This window comes from Cornus florida, unplaced genomic scaffold (assembly GCF_030987335.1).
Source record: "Cornus florida cultivar Cherokee Brave unplaced genomic scaffold, ASM3098733v1 CherokeeBrave_3.0.0_Hap2_Chr10, whole genome shotgun sequence".
Lineage (NCBI taxonomy): Eukaryota > Viridiplantae > Streptophyta > Magnoliopsida > Cornales > Cornaceae > Cornus > Cornus florida.
This window is the reverse complement of record NW_026775580.1, coordinates 109,666,806-109,691,731: the sequence shown is the minus strand read 5'-3', so window position 1 is coordinate 109,691,731 and position 24,926 is coordinate 109,666,806. Positions and strand designations below refer to the sequence as shown.

At 35.9% G+C, this 24,926-nt stretch overlaps 4 protein-coding genes across 4 annotated transcripts; 2 read left to right on the top strand and 2 right to left on the bottom strand.

Moving 5' to 3' along the window:
* The first annotated feature begins 1,455 nt into the window (after positions 1 to 1,455).
* On the top strand, positions 1,456 to 10,997 carry LOC132276999 (kinesin-like protein NACK2). Its single transcript, XM_059778687.1, has 15 exons — positions 1,456 to 1,752; positions 2,442 to 2,707; positions 2,887 to 2,976; positions 3,056 to 3,156; positions 3,408 to 3,521; positions 3,631 to 3,712; positions 4,015 to 4,082; positions 5,137 to 5,196; positions 5,282 to 5,406; positions 5,624 to 5,822; positions 7,075 to 7,212; positions 7,900 to 7,989; positions 8,100 to 9,020; positions 9,937 to 10,241; positions 10,332 to 10,997. The coding sequence occupies exons 2-15, from the start codon at positions 2,464 to 2,466 to the stop codon at positions 10,660 to 10,662; spliced, it is 2,868 nt and encodes a 955-aa protein (XP_059634670.1). The 5' UTR covers positions 1,456 to 1,752; positions 2,442 to 2,463; the 3' UTR covers positions 10,663 to 10,997.
* Positions 10,998 to 12,164: 1,167 nt separating this feature from the next.
* Positions 12,165 to 15,933, top strand: LOC132277001 (eukaryotic translation initiation factor 3 subunit K). The gene is made up of 8 exons (XM_059778689.1): positions 12,165 to 12,469; positions 13,310 to 13,366; positions 13,482 to 13,532; positions 13,666 to 13,728; positions 14,410 to 14,460; positions 14,550 to 14,616; positions 14,840 to 14,922; positions 15,418 to 15,933. The coding sequence occupies exons 1-8, from the start codon at positions 12,341 to 12,343 to the stop codon at positions 15,619 to 15,621; spliced, it is 705 nt and encodes a 234-aa protein (XP_059634672.1). The 5' UTR covers positions 12,165 to 12,340; the 3' UTR covers positions 15,622 to 15,933.
* Positions 15,934 to 16,170: 237 nt separating this feature from the next.
* LOC132277000 (GDSL esterase/lipase 5-like) lies at positions 16,171 to 18,071 on the bottom strand. The gene is made up of 5 exons (XM_059778688.1): positions 17,745 to 18,071; positions 17,526 to 17,644; positions 17,147 to 17,377; positions 16,805 to 17,063; positions 16,171 to 16,652 (listed from the first exon to the last, which is right to left on the bottom strand). The coding sequence occupies exons 1-5, from the start codon at positions 18,010 to 18,012 to the stop codon at positions 16,360 to 16,362; spliced, it is 1,170 nt and encodes a 389-aa protein (XP_059634671.1). The 5' UTR covers positions 18,013 to 18,071; the 3' UTR covers positions 16,171 to 16,359.
* A 1,148-nt stretch (positions 18,072 to 19,219) lies between these two features.
* Positions 19,220 to 24,668, bottom strand: LOC132276998 (NADH dehydrogenase [ubiquinone] flavoprotein 1, mitochondrial). The gene is made up of 3 exons (XM_059778686.1): positions 24,520 to 24,668; positions 22,087 to 23,566; positions 19,220 to 19,541 (listed from the first exon to the last, which is right to left on the bottom strand). The coding sequence occupies exons 1-2, from the start codon at positions 24,520 to 24,522 to the stop codon at positions 22,100 to 22,102; spliced, it is 1,470 nt and encodes a 489-aa protein (XP_059634669.1). The 5' UTR covers positions 24,523 to 24,668; the 3' UTR covers positions 19,220 to 19,541; positions 22,087 to 22,099.
* Between the last annotated feature and the right edge of the window lie 258 nt (positions 24,669 to 24,926).

Sequence of the window (24,926 nt, the reverse complement as noted above, 5' to 3'; positions counted from 1 at the left end):
TGGATAAACAGGAGAGAAAAAAAAAAAAAAAAAAAAAAAAAAATCATTAGTTATAAAAGAAAAGAAAATAAAGGAAAATATAACAATGACCACTGAATGTGTTTGGATAAATTACTAAGGAAAAGAAAAAAAACTTCCTATTTGGACTAAAACCTTTTAACCAAAGAAAAGAAACTATTTTAACCAATTTCCTATTATAACCTTGCACTAACAATCTCCACAGAAAATTTCTTGCCCATCATTTGGACACACACCAGCAAGCGATGAGAAATCTCCTTTGGGTATTGCTCAGTTCTTTTTTTTTTTTTTTTTGAGTGTCACCAACAGACACCAGCATCACATGTATAAATGTTGCAATCATCCACACCGATGAAACTAAATCCACACCCATTTGTACACCAACTGAAGGCTCAAACATCCCAATAGCTAATGGGCATGGGCATGAAAAGGCAAAATAAATTCAGCAAACCTATTCACCAACATAGAGTAGCATAAACCCCAACTTCAAAATCATTAACATTCCAAATCAAATACCTCAAATCCAGAACTAAAGGATCGATCACTGTACTATAAATTTAAATTATTTGAAAATAAATAATCAAATACGATGAGCAAATCTAAAAAATTGGAGACAAAGAGTTGCGCTTTGTAAGGAGAGGATTGTGTTTGAGTGACGCCGAAAATGGAGAATGCCGGAGCTGGAGGAGAAAACATTAGAGAAGAAGAGAGCTGCTTGTGCGTGGCTGGTGGAATGGGGCAGTGAAGAAGACCGAAGAACAATCAAATGCCCCAGGTGGGACTGAAATGTCATATAAATTTTCTTCTTTAAGATGATGAGGGCATTTTTGGTATTACAAAACTACAACCGAACTTGTTATCATTTCCTTCCAAATCTTGTCACTCTAGGAGAAAAATGTTATCATTTTGTATGACTTAAAATTTACCGCTTTGATGTTCACACTGTTGTTCTTATTTTATGTGACTTAGGTGTGCTACTAAGTAGAAAATGGACTCTACAAGTCAAAGTAAAACTATAGGTGGTGGTAGACGCTTATCATTTAATCTAAAGTTTAAATTGTTTGGTAATGTTGCATATCATACATCTCTTTTTATTCATATTCGATATGGGAAAAGACCATTAACACTTGGACACATTGCATATTGTAAGAAACCACATTGATGGCACTGGGCTCAAGGCCCATTCTATGGATTATAAATGGTTTAGAATTCCAGAGTTCCATAATTGGTTGTCACACAGGCCTGCCCATACACTGGTATCTATTGGGAGAGTTACCTTGGCCCATCTTGTTCAAGCTTGAAACTAAATATTTGGTCCAAGAACAAAAGAATAAGGACAATTTTGTAAATGCATAACTGCAAGCGGTCCAGTGGGCCCACCGCCGTCCAATTTAAATTGCCACTTCACTCACTTGAGCAGCGCGAGCGTGGCGAAAGGAAACGAAAGCGTACTAAATGATAGAAAGAGCCGTTACGATTTCTCTCTTTTCTCCATCAAACACATAACTTTCTAAAAAAACCCTCAGGTGTTTTTCCCCCTTTCTCTCTCTCTCTGAGTAACACTAACATTCCTTTCTTCAAACCCTAAATGATTCATTGTTAACATTTTTCTGTAATTGGGCTTCATTTTATTGAAATTCGTGTTCATCAGTAGCTCTTGATTTTCCGGCGGCCTTCAAGATTTCACTGCACTTTGTTCTCTCTCTAACTAAAAAGATCAGAAGTGAATTGCAAGTAAGTCTTTCTCAGTGTTAAATAATGTTAATTTCTGTTTCATATTTTAGGTGACTTTTGTTGTTCCTTTCGTCAAAAATATCTCACACACTGATTACGAGATTGAGTTTACCATATCTGTATTCGATCATTATTTTTTACTAGATTACGCAGAGACAGAAGTTTCTTTTCTTTTTCTTCCAAATTTTCAGGTGAATTTTGTTGACTGAACGTAAAATGGTAGGACAAGATTATACAGTTCTTGATATGAAGAGGGGTGTGTGTTCTTTTTGAATGAACGTATTTCTTTTTCTTTTTTTCCTTCTACGCTGTGAGACTAATAAAGGTTTTCGTCTTTGAAGCATTTCTTTCTCATTCTTTCTCTTATTATATATATACAGGTGTGCGTGTGTGTGGAGGAATAGGTAGAAATGTCTGGTCTCAGATGTAGGAGAATAGGGTTTTTCTTCAATTTGGATGTGGGTTGACTATTTTCTTTTTTGAATCAGATTTTATCACTGCCGATTTGATATCTTGCATATCATAATTAATTTTGCAAAAATAGATTCATCTGCTGATTTTGATTAAAAATCAACTAATGTGTGGTTCTTTGTATCATCTAGTGCCAGTGTGTCCACTGTAGTTTAAGTCCATATTTGGTAATTTCTTAATTGAAATTAGTCTAACAAATTGAAATGGTTTGATTGCAGAAGAATAGTATAATTTGTAAAGATGACGGTGGGGACACCGGCCACACCAGCATCAAAGATCAGGAGGACCCCTTCATGTACTCCCAGTGGTACTCCAGGTGGTTCAAAGGTTCGCGAGGAGAAGATACTCGTCACAGTTAGAGTAAGGCCACTTAGCCCAAAAGAGCAAGCAGCCTATGATCTTATTGCCTGGGAGTGCACAGATGAGCAAACAATTCTTTCCAGAAATCTAAATCACGAGAGACCTACAGGCCCATATACATTCGGTATAACTTCAACGTAGCATTCTATTATTTATGTGTTATTCACTTGTTTTTCGTGCAATGTGGAACCTTGTCAACTAGATTGGTTATAAACACTGTTCTTTTTATGAAATTAAGTACTGCTGTTGTTCTAATTTCTAAAGCAAGAATGATTTATATATGTATTTACATGTATATGCCAGATAAAGTTTTTGATCCAACCTGCTCTACTCAGAAGGTTTATGAAGGAGGTGCTAGGGATGTCGCTCTCTCTGCTCTAAATGGAATTAATGGTAACCGGAACTGCTTCCTACGCAATAAATGAATTTCTATTTGAGCCAATTCTTAGAGTAATCTAATATTTTTGTGCAGCAACAATATTTGCATATGGCCAGACTAGCAGTGGTAAGACATTTACCATGAGGGGGATAACTGAAAGTGCTGTCAAGGACATCTATGAACACATCATGCACGTAAGTTATATAGTAAAATATTGTAAGAAAAACAACCAAGTATTGTTCTCTTGAAACATGCAAATACAACCTTCCTAGCTTCCACTGAACTTTCAACTGCAATTTTTTTTTTTTTTGAAAAAGAACAGGATTGTTTTGTTATTAGTCAGAATAAGATGTACTCCGTTTTTGAGTTTCTAATTAGCTCCCTGATTCAAGAGATCCAGTCAGGTCTTGCGCTTATTTGATGGTTCGATTTTGTCATCTCGCAGACTCCCGAGAGGGACTTTGTTCTAAAATTTTCGGCCTTGGAGATCTACAATGAGACTGTAGTAGACCTCTTGAATCGTGATTCTGGCTCCCTACGGCTACTGGATGATCCTGAGGTAGATAAAACTGACTTTCTAGTGCAAATGGAAGATTAGATTGCTTTCTATGTTTCAATAGTAAATGTCTTCTTCTTCTTCTTCTTCTTCTTTTTTCTCTGAACTACAGAGAGGGACTATAGTGGAGAAACTAATTGAAGAGGTTGTTAAAGATGGTCAACATTTAAGGCACTTAATTGGTATTTGTGAAGGTAAAACACGGTCTCAACTTCATAGTAAGGTGTTTAGGAGTAATACTTCCTGTTTTTTTATTTCATTGCCATCCTAGTGCACAACTTTGGGAGAACTTGACCGCCCAGTTGCACAAAACTAAGAGCATATCCATGCAAAAATAGATGATCGTGTGGTTTTAGACAGTTGATTTTTTCCTTTCTTGATACTAGATGAATTAGATTTTGTAGAAAAACATGAAATGCATGCTGCTTCTATTTGAAACATTTTCCCCTTTTGTTATCTCTGGTTTTTTGTGATATGCTGATATTTATCTTTGCAGCTCAAAGGCAAGTTGGTGAAACTGCTTTAAATGATAAAAGCTCAAGATCGCATCAGATAATTAGGCTGGTAAGCTTAACCCAGTGGGTTCTTTTAACGGGTCCCACTAACAGTGCATTGTATATTGCATCTTACTCATTGACTTTCAAAAGCTGAATCCAAGTAGGATAGGTTTTGCTAACTAAAATAATACAAGAGGATCCAATAATGACCCCCTGTGGTCGCGTGCTAGGTGTTCCATGTAAGTAACAAGTCAAGAGTAAGATCAAAGATATGTGATATACTTATTAGTTAATCATCAATTATAATGCTCTTTATACTATTGGAGGTGCTAATTCTTCTTGTTCTTTTCTATTTTTCCTCCCTTTTTGGTAGCCTTGAGAATTTCACTGACTCGCATTTATGGGCAATGTTGTCACTGGTTTTATCTATGCTCATATATGATCCAACCTTTATCGTGCAATTCTGTAGACTTCAAAAAGTGCTTATTGAACATGTTTTCCAGTAAAATTAGGATGAAGGAAAGAAAGAGAGAATCACAAAAGAGTTTTTACTTTCTTCGACATGATCACTCATCCATTTATGCATAATGGGGCTTCTCTTACATCTTCTTTTACATGCTCATCTTTATCTACTCTTATTTTTATAATGATTTTTCCAATTTGACAAATGGTTCTAAATTTTCATCCAGTGGTCCATGTTTGGAGTGATTAAAGTACAAAAACACTCTATGAATGCTCAATTTTTCTGGGTTTACAAAAGTGTTGTACTTCTAGAGATTAGTCAGTTGCAAAGGAATATGTTCTTATTGCCCAGTAAATTCACCATCTTTTCCATCAATCTGATTATAGTTGTATGATCAAATGGGTGAAAATAGCTTCAAATGACCACCAATTATTTCTGTTTTACTGACATATAAAATTTAACTGTTTGCTCTCTTATACATAATTTAGTATACTATTATAATAGCATGAGCCATAAAGTGACTCATGTTATGTGTGGTCCCTTTTGTTACATCCCAAGCTTAGCTTATTATGTATGAACTACTTTCGGGGAGTAAATAGATTAAATGCCCACAAACATGGTCAAAATCTTTTGACGCATTTTTTAAACTTTTTTTTAGACCATACAGAGCAGTCGCCCAGAAAATTCAGGCTGTGTGAAATCTTTCGTGGCAAGTCTGGTATGTTGATCTTTATTCACCTTACTCGGTATTTAATTATCAAACAATAGTTCAGCCATATTAATTTTGAATTATGGAATTGCAGAATCTTGTGGACCTCGCTGGGAGCGAACGTGCTTCCCAAACAAATGCAGACGGTACTAGATTGAAGGAAGGAAGCCATATTAACCGCAGCTTATTGACTTTGACGACAGTGATTAGAAAGCTAAGGTTGGTTTGCATTTTAGCAGAACCATATACACAAGTAGCTTTTCGAATGATTCTGAGAATTTGAAAATGGACCTTTTCCTACAGAATCTAAATTGTAACATAAGCCATTTGTCGTAGTGTTTTTTAAAGTAATTTTATATTTTACTATCCAGTAGAATTCTGGACAATGTAACTGCATGTGATTTTTTTTCTTTCTCATCTGGTTTTCTGTATGCAGTGGTGGAAGGAGGAATGGTCACATCCCTTACAGAGATTCAAAACTCACAAGAATATTGCAGCATTCACTTGGGGGAAATGCTCGAACAGCAATAATATGTACTATGAGTCCTGCTTTAAGCCATGTGGAACAATCACGGAATACTCTCTTGTTTGCAACTAGTGCTAAGGAAGTTACAAACAGTGCCCAAGTAAACATGGTATGTGAAGGGACATTGTCTAACCTAATAAATAAAATACTTCTGTGCTATATACGGTAGCATTTGATGTTATTTAATAGTTCCTACTCTGAACTCTCAGTTTTGTTGTCATATGGAATTCTGTAAGTACTATTTTAATTGTTACTATTTTCATAGAGCTCCTTTTTAACCGGTAAAAGATTAGCTGGTCTCATGCCCATGCTGCTTATAGAAAGCCAGGCTCTCATGACAATCTGCAGTAAACCATATTGAACTATCTATTATGTCTAGATTTTAAATTCCCCTTCTGTGATTATGGTACATCTAGAGCAAGTTGGAGGAATTATTTCCAGTGACCTTTAGTACATTTATTCTAGTCTAACTTTAGTTCACTTAACTTTAAACAAGTTTGATTTACAAAGAATTTCAAAATAATTTCAATGTAAGTAGTTCATAAATTTAGTAAAAATGTGATAGAAAATATAGTATTAAAACTACTCTTTTTTTTTACCACTAGATTTGAATTTAATGAAGGGGGTCTTATATGGAAAGTTGGAAACCATCTGCAATATAATAAAAATTATGATATTTTTTGTTAATATGTTTATTGTATTGCAAAGTACCTTCCATTTTAGCAATAATTTTAAATGTCTGTGTGATATATATATAGAGAGAGAGAGAAGAGAGAGGGAGGGAGGGAGGGAGGGATTTTAATTTGTTGTGCTGAATATTTTCCTACAGAATTTTCCATTAATTTGTATTGTATTGCAAAGTTATATCTTCCATGTTGGCAATAACTTTTGAGATGTCTGGTGTATGAAAGAGAGAGTAGAGATGGAGGGAGAATTATGGTTCTTCTAGGAACATGTACCTTGCAAATCCTTGGAAGAAACTGTTTCATTTCCTCAAAAGAGATCTTTTTGCTTCTTTAAGGCATCACTCAACACTGAACAGAGATACCCAAGAAAATTTTGTTGTGTACCAATCCAGGAATTTCATATTATTGAACTTTAATGGGCTGTGGAAGGGATTTAAATTTTTTTTTTGAAATTGACCCTGTATAATATATAAAAATATACATACTTATCCACACAGGTACATGTATACGCTTATCTCATGTATTTTGTATATTTTGTAGTTGAAAGTTCTGTTATTTGGTTGTTTGACTAACCTTTAGATGTCCACATGCTAACTTATCCAGGTTGTTAATGTAACCTTGACTGGTCAATAATAAAGCCCTGATTTTGAGTTGCAAAATAATTTATATTGTCAGGTTGTTGCAGACAAGCAATTAGTGAAGCATCTGCAGAAGGAAGTTGCAAGACTTGAAGCAGAGCTGCAAAGTCCAGAACCTTCTTCCTCTTCATGTTTAAGGACTTTACTTATGGAAAAGAATTTGAAAATCCAGAAGGTATGCATGTCTCAAGAGTAATGGAATAAGGAATTTTCACTTAGGAGATAATACATAGGTAGAGAAGATTTATAATTTTTAAAATTCCTTTGCAGTAGTATAATTTATAAGTGGATTTGTAAAAATGGCTTAGATATGCATTTTTTCTAATTTAAAGAAAGGATTTATAATTTTTATAGTTACGATATTGTGGTTATCCACAAATTTCAATGTATCAGTTACACATCGCTAATCAACCTTCAGAAGTCAAAGAGAAAGTATTCCTTGCATTATTTTTCTGTGGTCCATTTGACAACAGATCATTTATGTGTAGTAAATAAGAGGTCTTGCACAAATCAATGTGGTTCATATGACAACAGATCATTTATGCGGTAAATACAATAGATCGTTTAGTGAAATGATAGTCAAGCTTATTGTTTACGATGTTGGGATTCTCTGGAAAATATTGTTTTTCCTATGATTTTCATTCTCAAACAATATGACAACAGATCATTTATGCAGTACATACAACAATAGATGTTTTAGTAATATGATAGTCAGCTTGCTTTTACGTTGTTTGGACTCTCTGGAACTTTTTTTTTCCCTACAATTTTCATGAAAACATCAAAATGGGAAGAGTTAGCACAGTTCCATTAAAATGAATTTCCTCAATTTTTTTTTTTTTATTATAAGAAAGTTCCAATGCAGATGGAGAGGGAGATGAATGAGCTGAAGCGTCAGAGAGATGCTGCACAATCCCAACTTGAACTAGAAAGAAGGGCAAACAAGGAGCCAAAGGTATGACCAAAGAGTATCATTGTTTCTGTTTAAAAAATTAATTTTCTTCTTTTGTTTAGGTGGATTGAGAGAAACAGATTTGTCTCTAACCTGCATTTTATACATTTAAGGGGTTAAACCAATGTGGGCCTTCTCGTCAAGTAGCCAAGTGTCTTTCTTTTTCTGCCAATAATCCATCAGTTTCAAATAGACCTGTTTTGGAAACTCGGGGAAGAAAGACACTTGGAAGGCAGGCAATGGTGAGGCAGTCCTCTACTTCTACAGATCCATCCATACTTGTTCATGAAATTCGGAAGCTTGAGATGCTGCAGAAGCAGCTTGGTGAAGAAGCTAATCGAGCACTTGAAGTGCTTCACAAGGAGGTTTCATCTCACAAGCTGGGCAGCCAAGATGCTGCTGAAACCATAGCAAAGCTACTGTCAGAGATAAAGGACATGCGAGCAATTAGTTCCATTAATGAAGAAATTGAGATTAGGGCTAAAGGCAGTCTGAAGGAAGAAATAATTCGATTGAACTATGAAGGAAGCAATATTGCTTCTCTAGAAGAAAAGCTTGAGCATGTTCAGAAGTCTATCGACAAGCTGGTCATGTATTTTCCGGATGGTGAGGAGACTCCAGACTCCAAGAGCCAATTGAAGAAGAAAAAAATCCTTCCTTTTACCCTCAGCAATACTGCCAATATGCCCAATATAATACGGTCTCCGTGCTCTCCTTTGTCCTCTTCTCGCAAAGTAATGGAATATGAAATTGAGAATAGGGTCCCTGAGAGTAATGAACATGTTTCTAGAGGGGAGATATTGCAAGGTCACAGGGCTACTACTCCACTGAAGAATGATGAAGACAGTAACTATATGTCATCAAGGGAGGGTACTCCTGCATCACGGAAATCTAATTCAGTTAATGTGAAGAAAATGCAAAAAATGTTCAAGACAGCGGCTGAGGAGAACATTCGAAGCATTAAAGCTTATGTTACAGAGCTGAAAGAACGTGTGGCAAAGCTACAATACCAAAAGCAGCTTCTGGTCTGCCAGGTGAAAATTTATTGTCTAATACAGTTGCTTTACTTTTTCTGACAGTTTTTTTTTTCCTAGTTGGTACTCACACGCACACTTGTCTCTTCTGAGACTTGAACTCTTGACCTCCCTTTGGGAAGTAAGAGGCTGATACCGCTAGGCTACTCGCCCGTTGGTTTTTTTTTTTGACAGTATAGATTTAGAAGATATTCGTAATTTGTGATAAAATGAACTTAAGTCACACACATACAGGGCACATTAATATTGACTTGACATGAAGTTCTGGTTTTCATATTGATTGTACATGGTCCAAAATCTTTTCTGGACAACTATGGCTGATGGTCTGGATTTTTTATGCATTCTTTCATCAAGAAAATGTCCTGTACATTAATCATGCAATATAATATGTGTCCCTTAATGGGACAACTTATGATTACTAAGTATGTATTGGTGAATCATCACAACCCATAATATTGTGTATAGACTTTGAATGATATAATTGGTAAAACCTTTGGTCTGTGTGCATCCAGTGGATGATCTATGTCATTTTCATCACTAATCTTCTTGTATTTGGTGGAAACAATGATGCATTGGATCAATACATTGGTGATTCAAGGTGTGTGTAAATTCTATACACAGAATTGTACTAATTTTGGGTTTGTATCAGACATTATTTTCCATTAGTGCAAAGCCACAAAATTTAATGATTTTTATACAGTCGTATTAGAGTGTAGACCATGAATTACAATCCTACACTTAAAGAGGAGTATTTTAGTATTCCATCATCTTCAAATAATTATTTGGAATGTCATTCAACTCTTTGATTTCAGATGATGCACCTGACTCGAAGAACTCCAATCCAGTTAGATTCTGGAGTGCGCCTTGTTCACTATAACCTTGATGTGTGATATTTTTATTTCAAATGTGGCATCAGGTGTTAGAGCTGGAGTCAAGTGAGGCTGTAAATGAGGAGACGGATATAGTTGATCAATCTCCCATGTCATGGCACTTGGTGTTTGAGGATCAAAGAAAGCAAATTATAATGTTGTGGCATTTGTGCCATGTTTCAATTGTACACCGTACACAATTTTATTTGCTTTTCAGAGGAGAACCTGCTGATCAGATATATATGGAAGTAGAACTTAGAAGGTTGACGTGGTTGGAGCAGCATTTGGCAGAGCTTGGCAACGCAAGCCCAGCGCTCCTCGGTGATGAACCTGCAGGCTCCGTTTCAGCAAGGTATCTTTTATCGGAAATTGATCTTGACCATCTAATGATTAGGAATCTTTATGCATTAATTGAAATAATTGCTCTTGGTTATGAATGCAGTATCAAGGCTCTCAAGCAGGAGAGAGAATATCTAGCAAAGAGAGTAAGTTCAAAACTAACAGCAGAAGAAAGAGAGATGCTCTATATAAAATGGGATATCCCACCGGAAGGAAGACAGAGAAGGAGGCTGCAACTGGTGAACAAACTGTGGACAGACCCTCTTAACATGCAACATGTACGAGAAAGTGCTGAAATTGTTGCGAAGCTCGTTGGATTTTGTGAATCTGGAGAGCATGTTTCCAAGGAGATGTTTGAGCTTAATTTTGTACCCCCTTCTGACAAAAAGACATGGATGGGCTGGAATTTGATATCGAATCTCTTGCATCTGTAAGGAAACACGTTATATAGATTCATTGATTTCTTTTTGTTAGCTCCCAATTCGTTGGAAGTTTTATATTTAACACCTGATTTTTTGCTTGTGCTATTATCCATTTAACCATTTTATAAAATGTATGTAATGAAAAAAAAATGGTAGTACTAGGCATTTATAGCAGCAGCAGCAGCAATATTAAGAAAACGACTCCACGGCTTGGTAACAAGCAAGCAGACTTCATGTATATATTAGAATCGTGTACCAGGTCTTTGAACAACAGATGGTGTGACTCAAATTTATCCAGGATGTATCAAATTCTTTATTTTTTTGGTTGGCATTTGTTGTAAAAATAAGCATTATGGAGTGCATACATTCATGATTTCAATTGTACTTTAATTTTGGAAACTGCAGTGATGTCTGCGTATTTCATTACATGTTTGTGTATGCATTATTAGTAGGTTGATTTGAACTCCTGGACCGTTTTCAATCACCCCTCTATATTGAATTTACCGTTTTCAATCACCCCTCTTAAGCTGATGTTGTTCACGGTGGGTTTGAGGTCTGTCGGAGTGATGTGAAGAGGTGAAGAGGAAGGTTGCACCGGAAAATTTATGTTTTTATTAGTCCTGCAGCCAAATTAGTGTAACAAGGAAGGTTGCACCGGAAAATTTATGTTTTTATTAGTCCTGCAGCCAAACTCACTTGTCCATTTTACTCACTTAGTCACAATCTTTGGTGATCGGTAGATTCTTTGTAATTTATCAACGGTCTTGATATTCGATCTTGTGACATTATATAACAGAATTCTAAAACTGTTGTTACTTTGCGCGCGCGTGTAGTTGATGTTGATGATTGTAACTTATAATGTTTGTGTAGCTTAGTTTTGGAATTTAATTGTAAATACGAAAGAAAATGATAATTATGACTATCAGTTTATTAATACATTTTTTAAATTAAAAAAAAAACCAAAAATAATTTTTAAAAAAAGAGGGAAAAACAAGTTTTGATAAAGTGTTGGTATGAAAATTGGAAAAGAAGTTCAAAGATCCTACTCTTCTGAACATGGATAGAGAAAAGGAAACAAATTTTTTTTTTTTTTAATTAATTTTATGTCATAACACATGTTAGACAAATATTTTTTTTATGATTAACTTTGATGTTCTTTCCTCTTCATGATATTCAGAGAAAAGAATAACACAAAGATATTTCATGAAAAGAAAAATAATAACAAAATAAGATTATACAGAGTAGTAATTTAAAGGAAATGATATATACATATTTGTTGGCAGTTGGCAGTTGGCACTTGTGAATTTATCTATATTTTTTTAATGAGCTTTTGATCTGAAATGTTTGATAGTTTTTGAATTTTGATTTTTTTTAAAAAAAAGTAATAATAATAAATACTTCTAACATTTCATTCCTTTTAATTTATCATTTAATGATGCTAAAAAGGCCAAAAAAAAAAATAATAATAATAATAATAATCCTAATAGTAACAAATTAGAGGGCATAACCGTATTTCAATCCACGCGTTCTGTTTAGAGACCTGAAAACCCTAACAGCGAGAACTGAAGACCGAAAGAACCGCTGTCTCTATCCTCTCTCTCGAGTCTCGATATCCAACACCAGCAGCAGGCTGAAGGTGAAATTCATATACACACACTTCACTCTCTCTCTCTCACACACACATATAAAGATGGGAAGAGAGACAGAGGTGGCTCAAAAGCAGCAGTCGACGGCGTCATACACAGTGGAGCAGCTCGTCGCCGTCAATCCCTACAACCCTGACATACTTCCCGATCTCGAAAACTACGTCAACGAGCAGGTTCCTCTCTCTCCCTATCTATATGCTTAGAATCGAACATCTCTTTCTGTTTGGTTTAATATATATCTATTTATTTTAACTCAGAGTTTTATATCAATTGATTTTTTATGGTGGAAAGTTGCTGAATTCTTTTCTACTCATGTTATATTTAGGGTTATGTAAACCAAAAACATATTTTTTTTTTTTAAAAAGGAAAAAATTATTGATCGATCTTGAACACGAAAAAAGGTTATCGATTCTATTGGCATATGCCAGAGATTGTTTCAATTAAGAAGCTTTATGATACACATACACAAGAAGAACGTGTATACAATAATGTGGTGGTAGAATACAATTGTGGGCATTAATCCCTATAATTTTATCTGTGGTCCATATGTTGGATATGTAATTTCTGACTTCTGAGTGGAATATAATTGGGGCATATAATCTATTAGTGGACCGTAAAGTAATACCCAAATTGTGTTTGGAAACAAAGAATCAAGTTATTGGAATTGGAGGAAAATTCGTTTAAACTGTGAGCTAATTTTTCTCCAATTCCAATTCCAAGGCATCAATTCTATTGGCAAACATAGCTCAGGTTGATAATTTACGGGTTCATGAAGTTAGTGAAACATGTTAATACTGCACACTTCACACATTCTAATTGCAAGTTGTGAATAACTGTGAACATTTATAAGTTCATCATCATATGAGATAAAAGAACCATCTTAGTTTCAAATGCACACAGTTTTTATCAAATGCACACAGTTTTTTATTTGTAACTCATTATTTACTACTACATCCTTAAGTATGATAGCCATAATTGATGTTTTCTTAATAATTGTAAATTTACTGAACCAGGTTTCGTCACAAACATACAGTCTGGATGCAAATCTTTGCCTTCTCCGTCTCTATCAGGTAATTGTTTGCTTGTCTTTTCGACATTGCAACTGGATATTTTCTTTATCATTTAGTAGACCAAATTATAATTAACTGTGAAATCACTTTATTAACAACATGTTTCTTATTGCAGTTCCAGCCAGAGATAATGAGTACCCAAATTGTTGCCCGCATTTTGATTAAGGTCTAATTAAACTTTTGCATAGAAAAAATTGTCCTGATTGTGTTTGTGTGTGGTGTGTATATATAACAGTTTTATGTATCATATTGGCACACAATGTGTTTCTGATCCTCGGTTTTCTCTTCCTCTTGAGCAGGCTCTTATGGCAATGCCTGCCCCGGATTTCAACCTCTGTCTCTTTTTAATTCCAGAACGAGTGGTATCAAACTATAACTTCTAACAATGTCTCTCTTTAATTTTTATGTATTTTTACGCGTGCACTTAGTCTTATTACTCTTATTAATCTTTTTTGTTCAAGAAGCAAAAAACGCTTGTCTTTGGAATGTTCATATAGTGTCAAGGATCAATTAGGAAGGAAAAGCATAATGATTTTACAAGTTATCTTAATTATTGTGTAGAATCAAATCCAATTTGTTTTAAATGTAATTGCTTCTGTTGTTTTCCATTACATTATCTGTGAGGAGGCTTCCACTTCTATAGTGGCCAGACTCATATGGATGTTTTTACACTTGAATGCATGTAGAAGGCCGTGAGCTTCAAGTGTACCAAATTAGATCTTTTGTACAATCTCATGATAGATTTCATTATGGCAACATCAAAAGATAAGAAATTTGGGGACGCGTAATATTTCTTATGCTGTGTTCTCTTGTCTTCGTATCTGTGTTTTCTTTTCTCCAACCTCCTTCTTTTTCCTGTCAACTTTGGACTCTCTTGATGATGCAATGGGATTGAATTAGGAATCACAGATTGTTCTAGCAACAATTCTCCTTTAAAAATGGTTTACATAGTTTACAATGAACTGTGAGAACAAAATTCCAACTTCATCATGTAGCTGCTATAACTAAAAAATTCCTTTTTGATTTCTTTTATCAATTATCAGCAAATGGAGGAACAGTTCAAGACATTAATTGTTCTCTCACACTATTTGGAGGTATTTTTTTATCCCAGATTGTTACTGCTATGTACATAATGTACGTGCGTGAAATCGATCAACACTTCACACTTAGTTTTCACCTGCAGACAGCACGATTCCGTCAGTTTTGGGAAGAAGCTGCGAAGAGTCGTCACATAGTAGAAGTTGTGCCAGGTATTAAACATTTACAACTAGTGTATTGTTGGTTCATGCTTCAAGTAATGGCTCCTCTTACATGATAAGTCTATTTGCCTCGAGGGTTGTTGCATCCTAGTTTTCCTTAGGTAGTTTATGATTATGCTTCTTGGACTCATGAGCCCCAGTTCCAGTTGCACCTCAAAACTAATCTGAGAGTTTGAACTTTGAAGTCTATGGCTTACAAGAATTATAACTACAGGTTTTGAGCAAGCAATACAAGCCTATGCAATTCATATCCTCTCTCTGACTTACCAGAAGGTTCCGAGGTCTGTTCTTGCGGAGGTATGCTTTTATTTTTTGTCCTTCACATTCAAATGGCTAATGTTCATTCCTGCTACAATGTGGTTTTTGTGCTGGCACCTAGTGGTTGGCAAGTAGACGACTGAGGAGTACAGGAAATGATGGTTTCCTTGGAAGAATAAATGGCTTAAACTTTTGGTTTACTTATGAATATACCGTTTAAGCAATTTAAAGAGGACAAAGAGGAACACAATATTTACCGTCATTTTTGGATGTGAATATTGATTATTACTAATTTTTAAAATTAGTTCAGGGGACTTGCAATGACATTCTTTTCTTCCTATTCTACTTTTATAGTTTACGTCCTTCAGTGTGAACTAGACCCAATAGGCTGATCCAGTTCTATTCCTGATGCAATTTAGCCCACTGGACGGTCTTTTGTTTTACCAACTTGAGTTTGTGTCAAATTTTTCTATCATACTCAGCTTTATAGGGTCGCTCATATAAACTTATTAATTAAACATCGGTACCTTACAGGCTATCAACATTGAAGGGCTTTCCCTGGACAAATTCCTTGAGCACCATGTAGCTAACAGCGGTTGGATTCTTGAGAAGAGTCAAGGCAGGGGCCAACTCATTATCCTACCTCACAATGAGTTTAATGATCCAGAGTTGAAGAAAAATACTGCAGATAGTGTTCCATTGGAGCATATCACCCGTATCTTCCCCATTCTTGGCTGACCTATTTGCATGGGAACTTGGAGCATTTTATTATCTTTCCTCTGCTTCAGCAGAAGGGAAATGTTGTTGAGCTGCTACTACTCCCTTAAATCTGCATACATTAAGGTGCCATTTTTGAGGATCTCGGTAACTGGTTTTTGTTTTATGTTCATGTTAGACACTTGAACCATGGTACCTCCTATGGTCGAGATTAATTAGTCTTCTTTTAGGATGGTGTTTCTCAATTTATGCTCTTCATGTTCCTTATTGAATGATATAAAGTGATATTTCTCAGCTTATTATTACAGACTATACATGAACTTGTTCAGAGTCCCTCACTGCCCCTTTATTTACTATTTGATTCTACCATGGCTAAATTTTCTTTTTAAAGTATGGAAAGTGAATGGCCGGCCCACCTTGGAAATCTTCCTATCGAAGACCACCAAACTTGCTGGACCAAATGTCTATGAAACTTCTGTGATCCTGACATGGCTTGAAAGTATGTATACAGGTATGTACATACATAATACATACATACATAGATGTGTGTGAGGTGATCCATTATTGGAATGGTCTTTTGAACATCAACATTTTTGTCAACCAGAAGCTCTTTTTCCTTGAACACATCGTCATATTAATTTAGAAGAAGACATTTGACAGACTCGCAGTCCACATTGATTGTTGGTACACACCTCACATGAGTACCTGCTGAAACTACCCTACTCATTAAGAAACAAACCCAAGTTATTAGGAACTGCATTAGAAAATCTGCTCCAGATCAGGAGTATCAACTAAATCAGCAATGATTAGCTTCTCCTTGTTGAAGAAGAGATCTTGTAGGTTGTATGGTCCTACGGATAAAGGAGGTCCGTCCCAGAGTGCCTTTGCAAATTGTTCATGAATCCTCTGTGTTGGATGGAAAGAATCCCACCATACGTGGTCGTCAGGATTATCACACACCTGGTAATCAGTGACCACCTTTGTGCCTCCACAGGTGAAGAGGCCCCCATAGGGTCCTGCTCCACAGCAAGCATTCACTCCTTCCCTGAAACCTTCATAATCATGCAGCATTAGGAGGACGTGTGTGAGTATTTATATATCAATCTTTACATATGATTTGCATGCAAATACGAAGTGCATTGGGTTTGCCCTTTTTTTTTTTATGGATCAGTTTGAGAAATTGGGGGATATGGATTGTACATACCATACTTGGATGGATGATTCATTCTGTCATATAGCCAGTTGTAGAAGTCTGAGTTACAATACTTGAAACCCTTGAATAGATGTTCAAGGCTTGTGAGAACAGCTTTCAGAGCATTATTATGTGCTAATGCAAGAGCACAAGCTTCTTCAAAACAACCACCTTTATCGGCTTTAGGATTCAAGGCTCTAAGGGATGGTAAGCAACCCAGAGGAGACAAGCTTAGAAAACCAAATTTTCTACCTCCTTTCTCATACAAAACCTGAATCAGTAGAAAACAAAACATAAATAAAATATAGACATCACACTTGAAACAGTGAAGGGTTGTCATCATCAAACACTCACCTGAATGGCTTGTGTCAAGTTGCCAATGACCATTCCCACATATTCCTCTGGAAGATGCAGTTCCTGCATTCTTGGGTTACCTAGATAACCACCCATGTAATCATTACTTCCCATACTGAAGAAATAAACTGCTTCTGATATAAGTTCTTTTGCTTGTGTATCTCCCAACTTTTCTGATAAGTTCTTCTGCACCTCATCAAAGTGCTTTAATTGTGTCTTAAGATCAATGACCTGAGAACAATTTTGGATTCACAAGTTAGGGTTGCAAATGTCAATTCATTGCCAGGTAAAATCTGTAAACTACTTTACAATTGACTTTGATACAACTTGGAAGAATTTCCTTTCTTTTTTTTTCATAATTGTGGAAGACGATCCTTACCAAACCATGATTGGTTTCGGAAAGTATGCCAGCCCCACCGGAGGCAAAGTTAACGCCGTTGACATAATCAACAGATGGTTGTAAGAATGGAGGAATCATCGACAACTTTGCATATTCAGCTGTATCACCAATTATAATGATATATTCATATGTATATCAAAGACCATGTTTTTAAATAACTAATGTGTATGTAAAATTTAGAAATTGAAGTATGATTACCAATATAATCTACAATGATGCGGCCATTGGAGAAGCGTCCCGTAGGTTCTTCAAAGAAGCCATTCTGCCCATAAGGCTTGTAATTGGCTTTGTTCTCGGGGATCGTTTCGATGTAGTTATTGTTGCCGGGATCCACAGTGGAGTCTCCGAAGATGAAGAAGGCAGTACCGGTCTTCTCCGATGGACTACCAAATGTTCTGAAACTAACAGATAGTAATACAATTACACAAACCGCTAAGTAATTAGAATGGGACATTGGTCTAGCCATTGTAAAGAATGCAGGTGCCTTATTGTCCTTGAAAACTCCTATATATATATATACATTATATATATATATATATATATATATATATATATAATGTATATATATATACATATAAACACACACACGCATATATATATAGCGTTTCAGATGCTGCATTAAAAAAGGCGACACCTCCAATGAAATGCCACATTATTTGAAAAGGACATATAATTGTTCAGCATGTCTTGGTAACTTAATAGTGGATAGAGATATCCATAGATTGAATATGCTAAAACCGTTTCTTGTACACAAGTCGAATGCTTTGTAATTATCAGCCCGAGACGGTTTTTCTTGTCAGCTTGAATAACTTTGTGTGATTCAATATTTACTGAAACTGTGGATCACTGTGTAAAATTAAAATGTTTGGTTGTGATCTTTAAATACTCAACAATATTGGCAAATATGTGCCCATCTCTCGACAATTTCATTTGCTAGGCAACTTGGACCAACCACCACCATCCGTATACAATTGTTTTATGCAATAAATGTAACTATATCTTTTATATTCTAAAATTGAATATATATATATATATATATATATATATATATATATATGTATGCATTTCTGCATATTTATATAAAGAAAACATTATCTCGTAATATAACCACTTTGATTAGGCCAGTTTGGCATGCATTTTGTTTTTATTATTTTATTTTTGAACTATTGCTACAAGTTTCAATTTTGACAATAAAAACATGTTCAGTGCGGTCTTGTTTTATTTTACACAGTGCTAAAACACTTCGTGAAGACCCAAAACCAAAAAGATGTTTTTTCTTATTTTAACAATTGTTCATGGCCCAAAATCATAAGTGTATATGTTTCTGTTTCCAACAATTCCATAAAAAAACATCGTTCCCAAATGTGCTTCCGATTTTTTTTTCCAAAACATACTTACAACAAAAACACTATTTCTGTTTTAGCCAAAAACAAAACGCATGCCAAACAGGCCCTAAATATAAATGTGCCGGACAACTTGGGAAAATCCTATCCAAGTGAGAAAAACTAGTTCTCAATTAAATCTTTCAAGTAGTAGTAGAGTTCTGGAGGATTCATCAGAGGTTATAATGCAATGACAATAGCAACCTAGAACTCAAAATGATATTTTGAAAGAGGGAGAGAGCAAACATTTTTGTGCTCGGTTCCGTTCCACATCAAATATTTCAAATTCGGTTTCTCTAAAAAAGCCTGCGACATGGCATTTCTATTTTATTGTGAAACAAAGATACACAAAACAAAGTGCCTCAAAACTGCCGAAAACACGACAGTAATGTCTTTGGAGCAAGAAAAAAATATAAATTATCCTGGCTTTAGACGCTTTTGAAAAGAAAAAAAAACAGGAATCACAGTTTCTTCAATGCAGTCAGATGAATACAAGCAACAATAATAAACATGCAATTCATTAGGATAGTAGCTGCCTCGTCAACTCTCCTCCTAATGTTTGGAGTGCTTTAAGCATATTTATTCCACAATATCCAGCAGCAAAGAGATTTCCCTACATAGCAGAAGACAAGAACTAGGATTACGTCAAAACAGGAATAAGGTAGATTGATTAATATTGCCCATAGTGTCATCAATTGTAACTCTTTGACAATAATAACTCAGGACATTATTTTATCTTATCACTCACATCATTATTTTCTCCTCCCCAAAATGAGGAGATATGCAGTGATGAATTACTAAAATAAATACTACCTAGTATCAAGACTTTTTTTATGCAACACTATTTTATGCCTCATCACGGTAAGTTTACCTTTTTCCTAGTCAACGTGATTTGGCAAAACTGCAATAGCATGATTAAATGGCATGCGAAGTGCAGAGGCCACCATCAACGGACATGTTAAATACGACTTAGCATGCTTCTTACTTGGCATTAAAATTAACAATAAGAAAAATCTTAAATTAAAAATATTGCTAACTTAAAATATAAAAAAAAAATGTTGACAGAGTAGCAAAGTATTTCAATGACACGGTTCACTCCAAAAGAAGTGGGAATGACTCAAAACATCAGTGTCCAAGATCCCAACATGCAACACTCTTTATGTGAGTAAAATGCAAAGATGCATACGATAAGAATAATGCCTTTGCCTACACGGAGAAAAAGATTGGAAATGATGTTAATCACATATAAAATGGAAAGTGCTTCTAGCAAATTCTGTTATTTATACATAAAATTAAGAAGTAATCAATAAAACAGTTAATATAGAGCAACAAAGGATCACTATTTTTTTTTTTTAAAGCAAAATTTTATAGAAGAGCACTCAAAAGGGGATTCGAAAGGCCAAAAAACACCTCTCCTTTAATTTTAATTTAGGGGATTCATTATTCGAAGGGAAGTAGACTACTCAAAAATTTCACATTTCATTTATGTCGTAATTGAATAAAGAATTCAGAAAATCTAAAAAATAAATAAACGGAAGAAAGAATCAATCAAATCTTGTTTAGTCTAATAATAGTGGAATCAATGGCGCAGAGTCAAAAAAAGATTCTGACCCAACACTATTGATGAACCAATCCAATAAATCTACTTCTAATAAATTTCTATATAATTTCTAATTGGGAAAGATTAAACACAAGCAAAATACGCAATGACATCCCAAGGGAATGTTACTAATGGAACATGTAGGAATAATAGGAACTGTTCTTTTCAATCTAATATGATCTTTTATCATATAAATCTATTAATTATGAAAATAAGAGGAACTCATATCTTTATGGATCACAAAGTAACTAAGAACCAAGAAATTTCTTATAATTACAATACACATAAACACAAATTATTTGATATGCCGGAGATTACCACTATCAATAATTATCTAGGATAAGGTGATATTGGGTATATGAGCCTTCAAAGAGGCCAAAAAAACAACAATCTCCTCTAAAGATCGATAATCTCTCCCTGAAACCCAATAAAAAAGAGTGAAAATAATAGAGAACTTAAGCATAGAAATAGGCTTCTCCTTTCCATCGAAATATCTCGGATTTCTCTCAAGCCAAATGCACCAACAAATACAAAGAGGCGTAGCCCTCCAAGCATCCCGAACAAGAGCCCCAACTGAAAAACCTCTTCAAGCCTTAATCAACCCTCAAGAGGAACGAGGCATGACCCAGGATCACTATTTGGCGCAATAATAAAGGCTCTAACCAACAAACATGAGCGCATGTCGACTCTGAACTACTTTGATTAAAATCATACTATATTTTGTATTCGTCTTTAGTCTATCCCTAAGGGTGGGCCTTAGCGCAATGGTAAGGTTGCTTCATCGTGACCTAGGTCACAGGTTCAAAACAGAAACAACCTCTCCACATGAGGAGGTAAGGCTGCATATATCAAATCATCCCCAAACCCTGCAGTGGCAGAAGCCTCATGCTCTGTAGTCTCCCAACACCCTCCCTAGGTGGGATAGACATTGTCTAATATCTAACCAAATACACCTATTGGCACAAAATGCTGTAAGAAAGAAAAAAAAAAAAATGCTCATGAAATAAGCATAGTTGAAACATGGATGAGAAGATGGAACCCATTAGAGAATAAATAAATGTGACTAATATGGTTTGTCCATGTTTAACAGCTACCAATAATACTTTAGTGAGAAAGTGACATAGTCCACCATGATAGTAATGTAAGAGGAAGGGGAACATGAAGATCAAAATTAATATGGACTGAGACTAGGTAATGAAAGATATATAAAGTTTGGTTTAACTGAAGTATGACCTTAGATAGAACAGAATGAAACCAAACAGTAGGACTGAAACTTTGTTGAGTTGGATCTGAACAAATTAGGTAAATCTTGCCCTCCGTTTATACATATTTGTCCTAGTTTCTCGAACCATAACTTATTTCATATGACGATCAAGAGATAAGTAACCAAACAAACAATTGAAACCATCCAATAGGGCCACTTCCGACATCTATTAAAAAAGGACTAGTCCATTAGCGACATTGACTTTGCACATACATCATGCTATAGAATATTATCCCCTCAACCAATCTGACTAGACAATGTCAAAAACACAAGTCAAAAGGTGCAAAAACCAACCTGCATAGAAAACTCAAGCAGCAGCAACCTCCAGTAACTCCCTCTCTGCACGATCCCTAATCCTCCTCTCAAGCTCCGGCCTGAAGTGCCTAATAAGACCCTGGACCGGCCAAGCAGCAGCATCACCCAGGGCACAGATTGTGTGCCCTTCGATCTGCTTCGTTATCTCCTGAAGCATATCAATCTCCTCCAATTTTGCATTTCCAACTTTCAATCGTTCCATGACCATCCAAAGCCATCCTGTACCCTCCCTGCAAGGCGTACACTGACCACAACTCTCATGCTTGTAGAAGTAAGAGAGCCTTGCAATTGCATCCACAACATCAGTTGACTTATCCATCACAATGACAGCTGCAGTCCCCAACCCTGACGTGACAGCCTTGAGTGCATCATAGTCCATTAGCACATCATCACATATATGCTTTGGAAGCAGTGGAACGGACGAGCCACCTGGTATTACAGCGAGTAAATTGTCCCATCCACCTCTAACGCCCCCACAGTGCCTCTCTAACAGCTCCTTTAATGGTATACTCATCTCCTCTTCAACCGTGCAAGGCTTGTTCACATGACCTGACACACAAAATAGTTTTGTTCCAGAATTGTTCTTCCTGCCAAAACTAGCAAACCAATCTGGCCCACGCCTTAAGATAGTAGGAGAAACAGCCACTGTTTCCACATTTGTAACAGTTGTAGGACAACCGTATAGCCCTGCATTAGCTGGAAAAGGAGGTTTCAATCGCGGTTTCCCTTGCTTCCCTTCAAGGCTCTCCAGCAGTGCTGTCTCTTCACCGCATATATAAGCACCAGCACCATAGTGGATATGGACATCAAAATCATAACCAGATCCGCATGCATTTTTTCCCAGCAGTCCTGCTGCATAAGCTTCTTTCCTAGCCTTCTCAAGGTTGTGGCGTTCATTCACATATTCACCCCTAATGTAGATATATGCAGCAGTAGCCCTCATTCCCACACCAGCAATCAGGCAGCCCTCTAATAATTTGTGAGGATCATGCCGCATTATTTCCCTATCTTTACAGGTTCCAGGTTCACTTTCATCAGCATTGACAACAAGATAGGACGGACGGCCATCAGATACTTTAGGCATGAAGGACCATTTGAGACCAGATGGAAAACCAGCACCACCACGGCCACGGAGGCCAGACTTCTTCATTTCATTGACAATCCAATCGGCACCCTTAAGTACTAAATCTTTAGTTCTATACCAGTCACCCCGTTTCATGGCACCTTTGAGAAAGGGATCATGCAACCCATATATGTTGGTGAAAATGCGATCTTCATCTTTCAGGCCACCAAAGTGGGTTTTCTCAGGAGGTGGCGGAGGAGGTGGAGGTTGAGGTTGAGGAGTAGTAGCATTTGATGCAGCTTGAGTACTGAATAATCTACTGCTCAGTGCCCACTTCTCACAGTGACGCTGAGCCAAAGCCATCCTTTGCAAAGTGAGAATGCCCCTGATGGGAGCCTATCAAAGAGTTACAGCATAACACCAAAATTAAAAAAGGAAGTTAATTCCCAACATAAATACTGGTATACTTGGGATAGCAGGATCCAAAGAAAAGACATCATGAAAAAAAGAAAGTCGGAACAAGCAGAGATTAATGCATGATATACCCAGTTAGAACTCCTTGTATTTTATACTAAGCCAAAGCACTTGGGAGTTAGGAATGGCTAAACACAGAAACCACTAAGACATTGTAATGCAAGCTATCACCTCCTTCGAAAGAAAAACCAAGGCACTTAATTAAGTCCCAAAACTGAATGCAGCTTAAACTAGATTATAACAGCCAGAACCTGATCAATATTAACTTAAAAAAAGCAGCAGCAACTTCAGTTTTGAGTTTGGACATTAGTCATTTACACACTCGTACAAACACCAAATCAAATGGTCAAGTAGGTATAAAGGCGAGATGAATAAATAAGAGAATTAACCTTGTAGGCTTGTAGCACTGTTCAACCCAATTCATAGAAATAAACATTAACAATGAAAGTCAATATTCTGCAAAAATACATCTAGAAATGGATCATCGTACGTGAAATAAATGGCATGATGGGGCTTCTCTTAAAGCATGAAATTTTAAAAAATAAATAAAATTAGTGTAATATAAGGCAAGGTACCTCTTATTCTCCTTAGTATTCCAGATAAAAACTGAGGAAAATAAAAGCGAAAAAATGATTTCTCATATTGTTTCCGATGAAGCAAATAATGGTTTCAATTGATTGCAACATAAATTAAATATACAAGTTTTGTAATTTATCCCCTTGATTAACCCTAACAGCGAAATTTACACTAATAGATCTATTATGAAGCACAACTTTTTTCACAATCATTCGTGTCTATCAATTGCGAATATAAATATTTGCGATCGAAACCCTACTACAGAAAAGTTGAAGGAGAGAAGTGTAGAGATTGCGCACCATGATTCGATTAAATGTTGCAGACGAGCTGTGATTTATCGGCGATTCAGCTGATTGTAAAGATGAAGAAGAATGAGAGAGAGAGAGAGAGAGAATGAGCTCCCACGCTCGCGTAGGCTGTGTACAACGAACAGCGGCGATGTGTCCTCGAAGTTAATCGGATGGCGGAGATTGATGGCCTGTTTGTGATGGTCCACGGAACACGTGGATATACCGTGGGCCTTTTACTAACTCAACAATCTGGCGCATGGTTCTTTTTAAAAAAAAAAAAAAAAAAAAAAAAAAAAAAACTAATGTAACTTTTTATCCATAAATCAGATTTTGGTTCGAGTTCAATAAGAACTCAAATGTAAACTAAAATATTTAATTCCATGTACTTAAATAATCATGAATTATAATTAATTTGA

Coding starts and splice junctions, on each gene's coding strand:
- LOC132276999 (XM_059778687.1), top strand. CDS start 2,464: ATGACGGTGGGGACACCGGCCACACCAGCATCAAAGATCAGGAGGACC. Junction 3,522..3,630: donor GGCTACTGGATGATCCTGAG/GTAGATAAAACT, acceptor TCTGAACTACAG/AGAGGGACTATAGTGGAGAA. Junction 7,990..8,099: donor GGGCAAACAAGGAGCCAAAG/GTATGACCAAAG, acceptor TATACATTTAAG/GGGTTAAACCAATGTGGGCC.
- LOC132277001 (XM_059778689.1), top strand. CDS start 12,341: ATGGGAAGAGAGACAGAGGTGGCTCAAAAGCAGCAGTCGACGGCGTCA. Junction 13,533..13,665: donor TTGCCCGCATTTTGATTAAG/GTCTAATTAAAC, acceptor CCTCTTGAGCAG/GCTCTTATGGCAATGCCTGC. Junction 14,617..14,839: donor CATAGTAGAAGTTGTGCCAG/GTATTAAACATT, acceptor TTATAACTACAG/GTTTTGAGCAAGCAATACAA.
- LOC132277000 (XM_059778688.1), bottom strand. CDS start 18,012: ATGGCTAGACCAATGTCCCATTCTAATTACTTAGCGGTTTGTGTAATT. Junction 17,064..17,146: donor ACTTGACACAAGCCATTCAG/GTGAGTGTTTGA, acceptor CTACTGATTCAG/GTTTTGTATGAGAAAGGAGG. Junction 16,653..16,804: donor GAATCATCCATCCAAGTATG/GTATGTACAATC, acceptor ATGATTATGAAG/GTTTCAGGGAAGGAGTGAAT.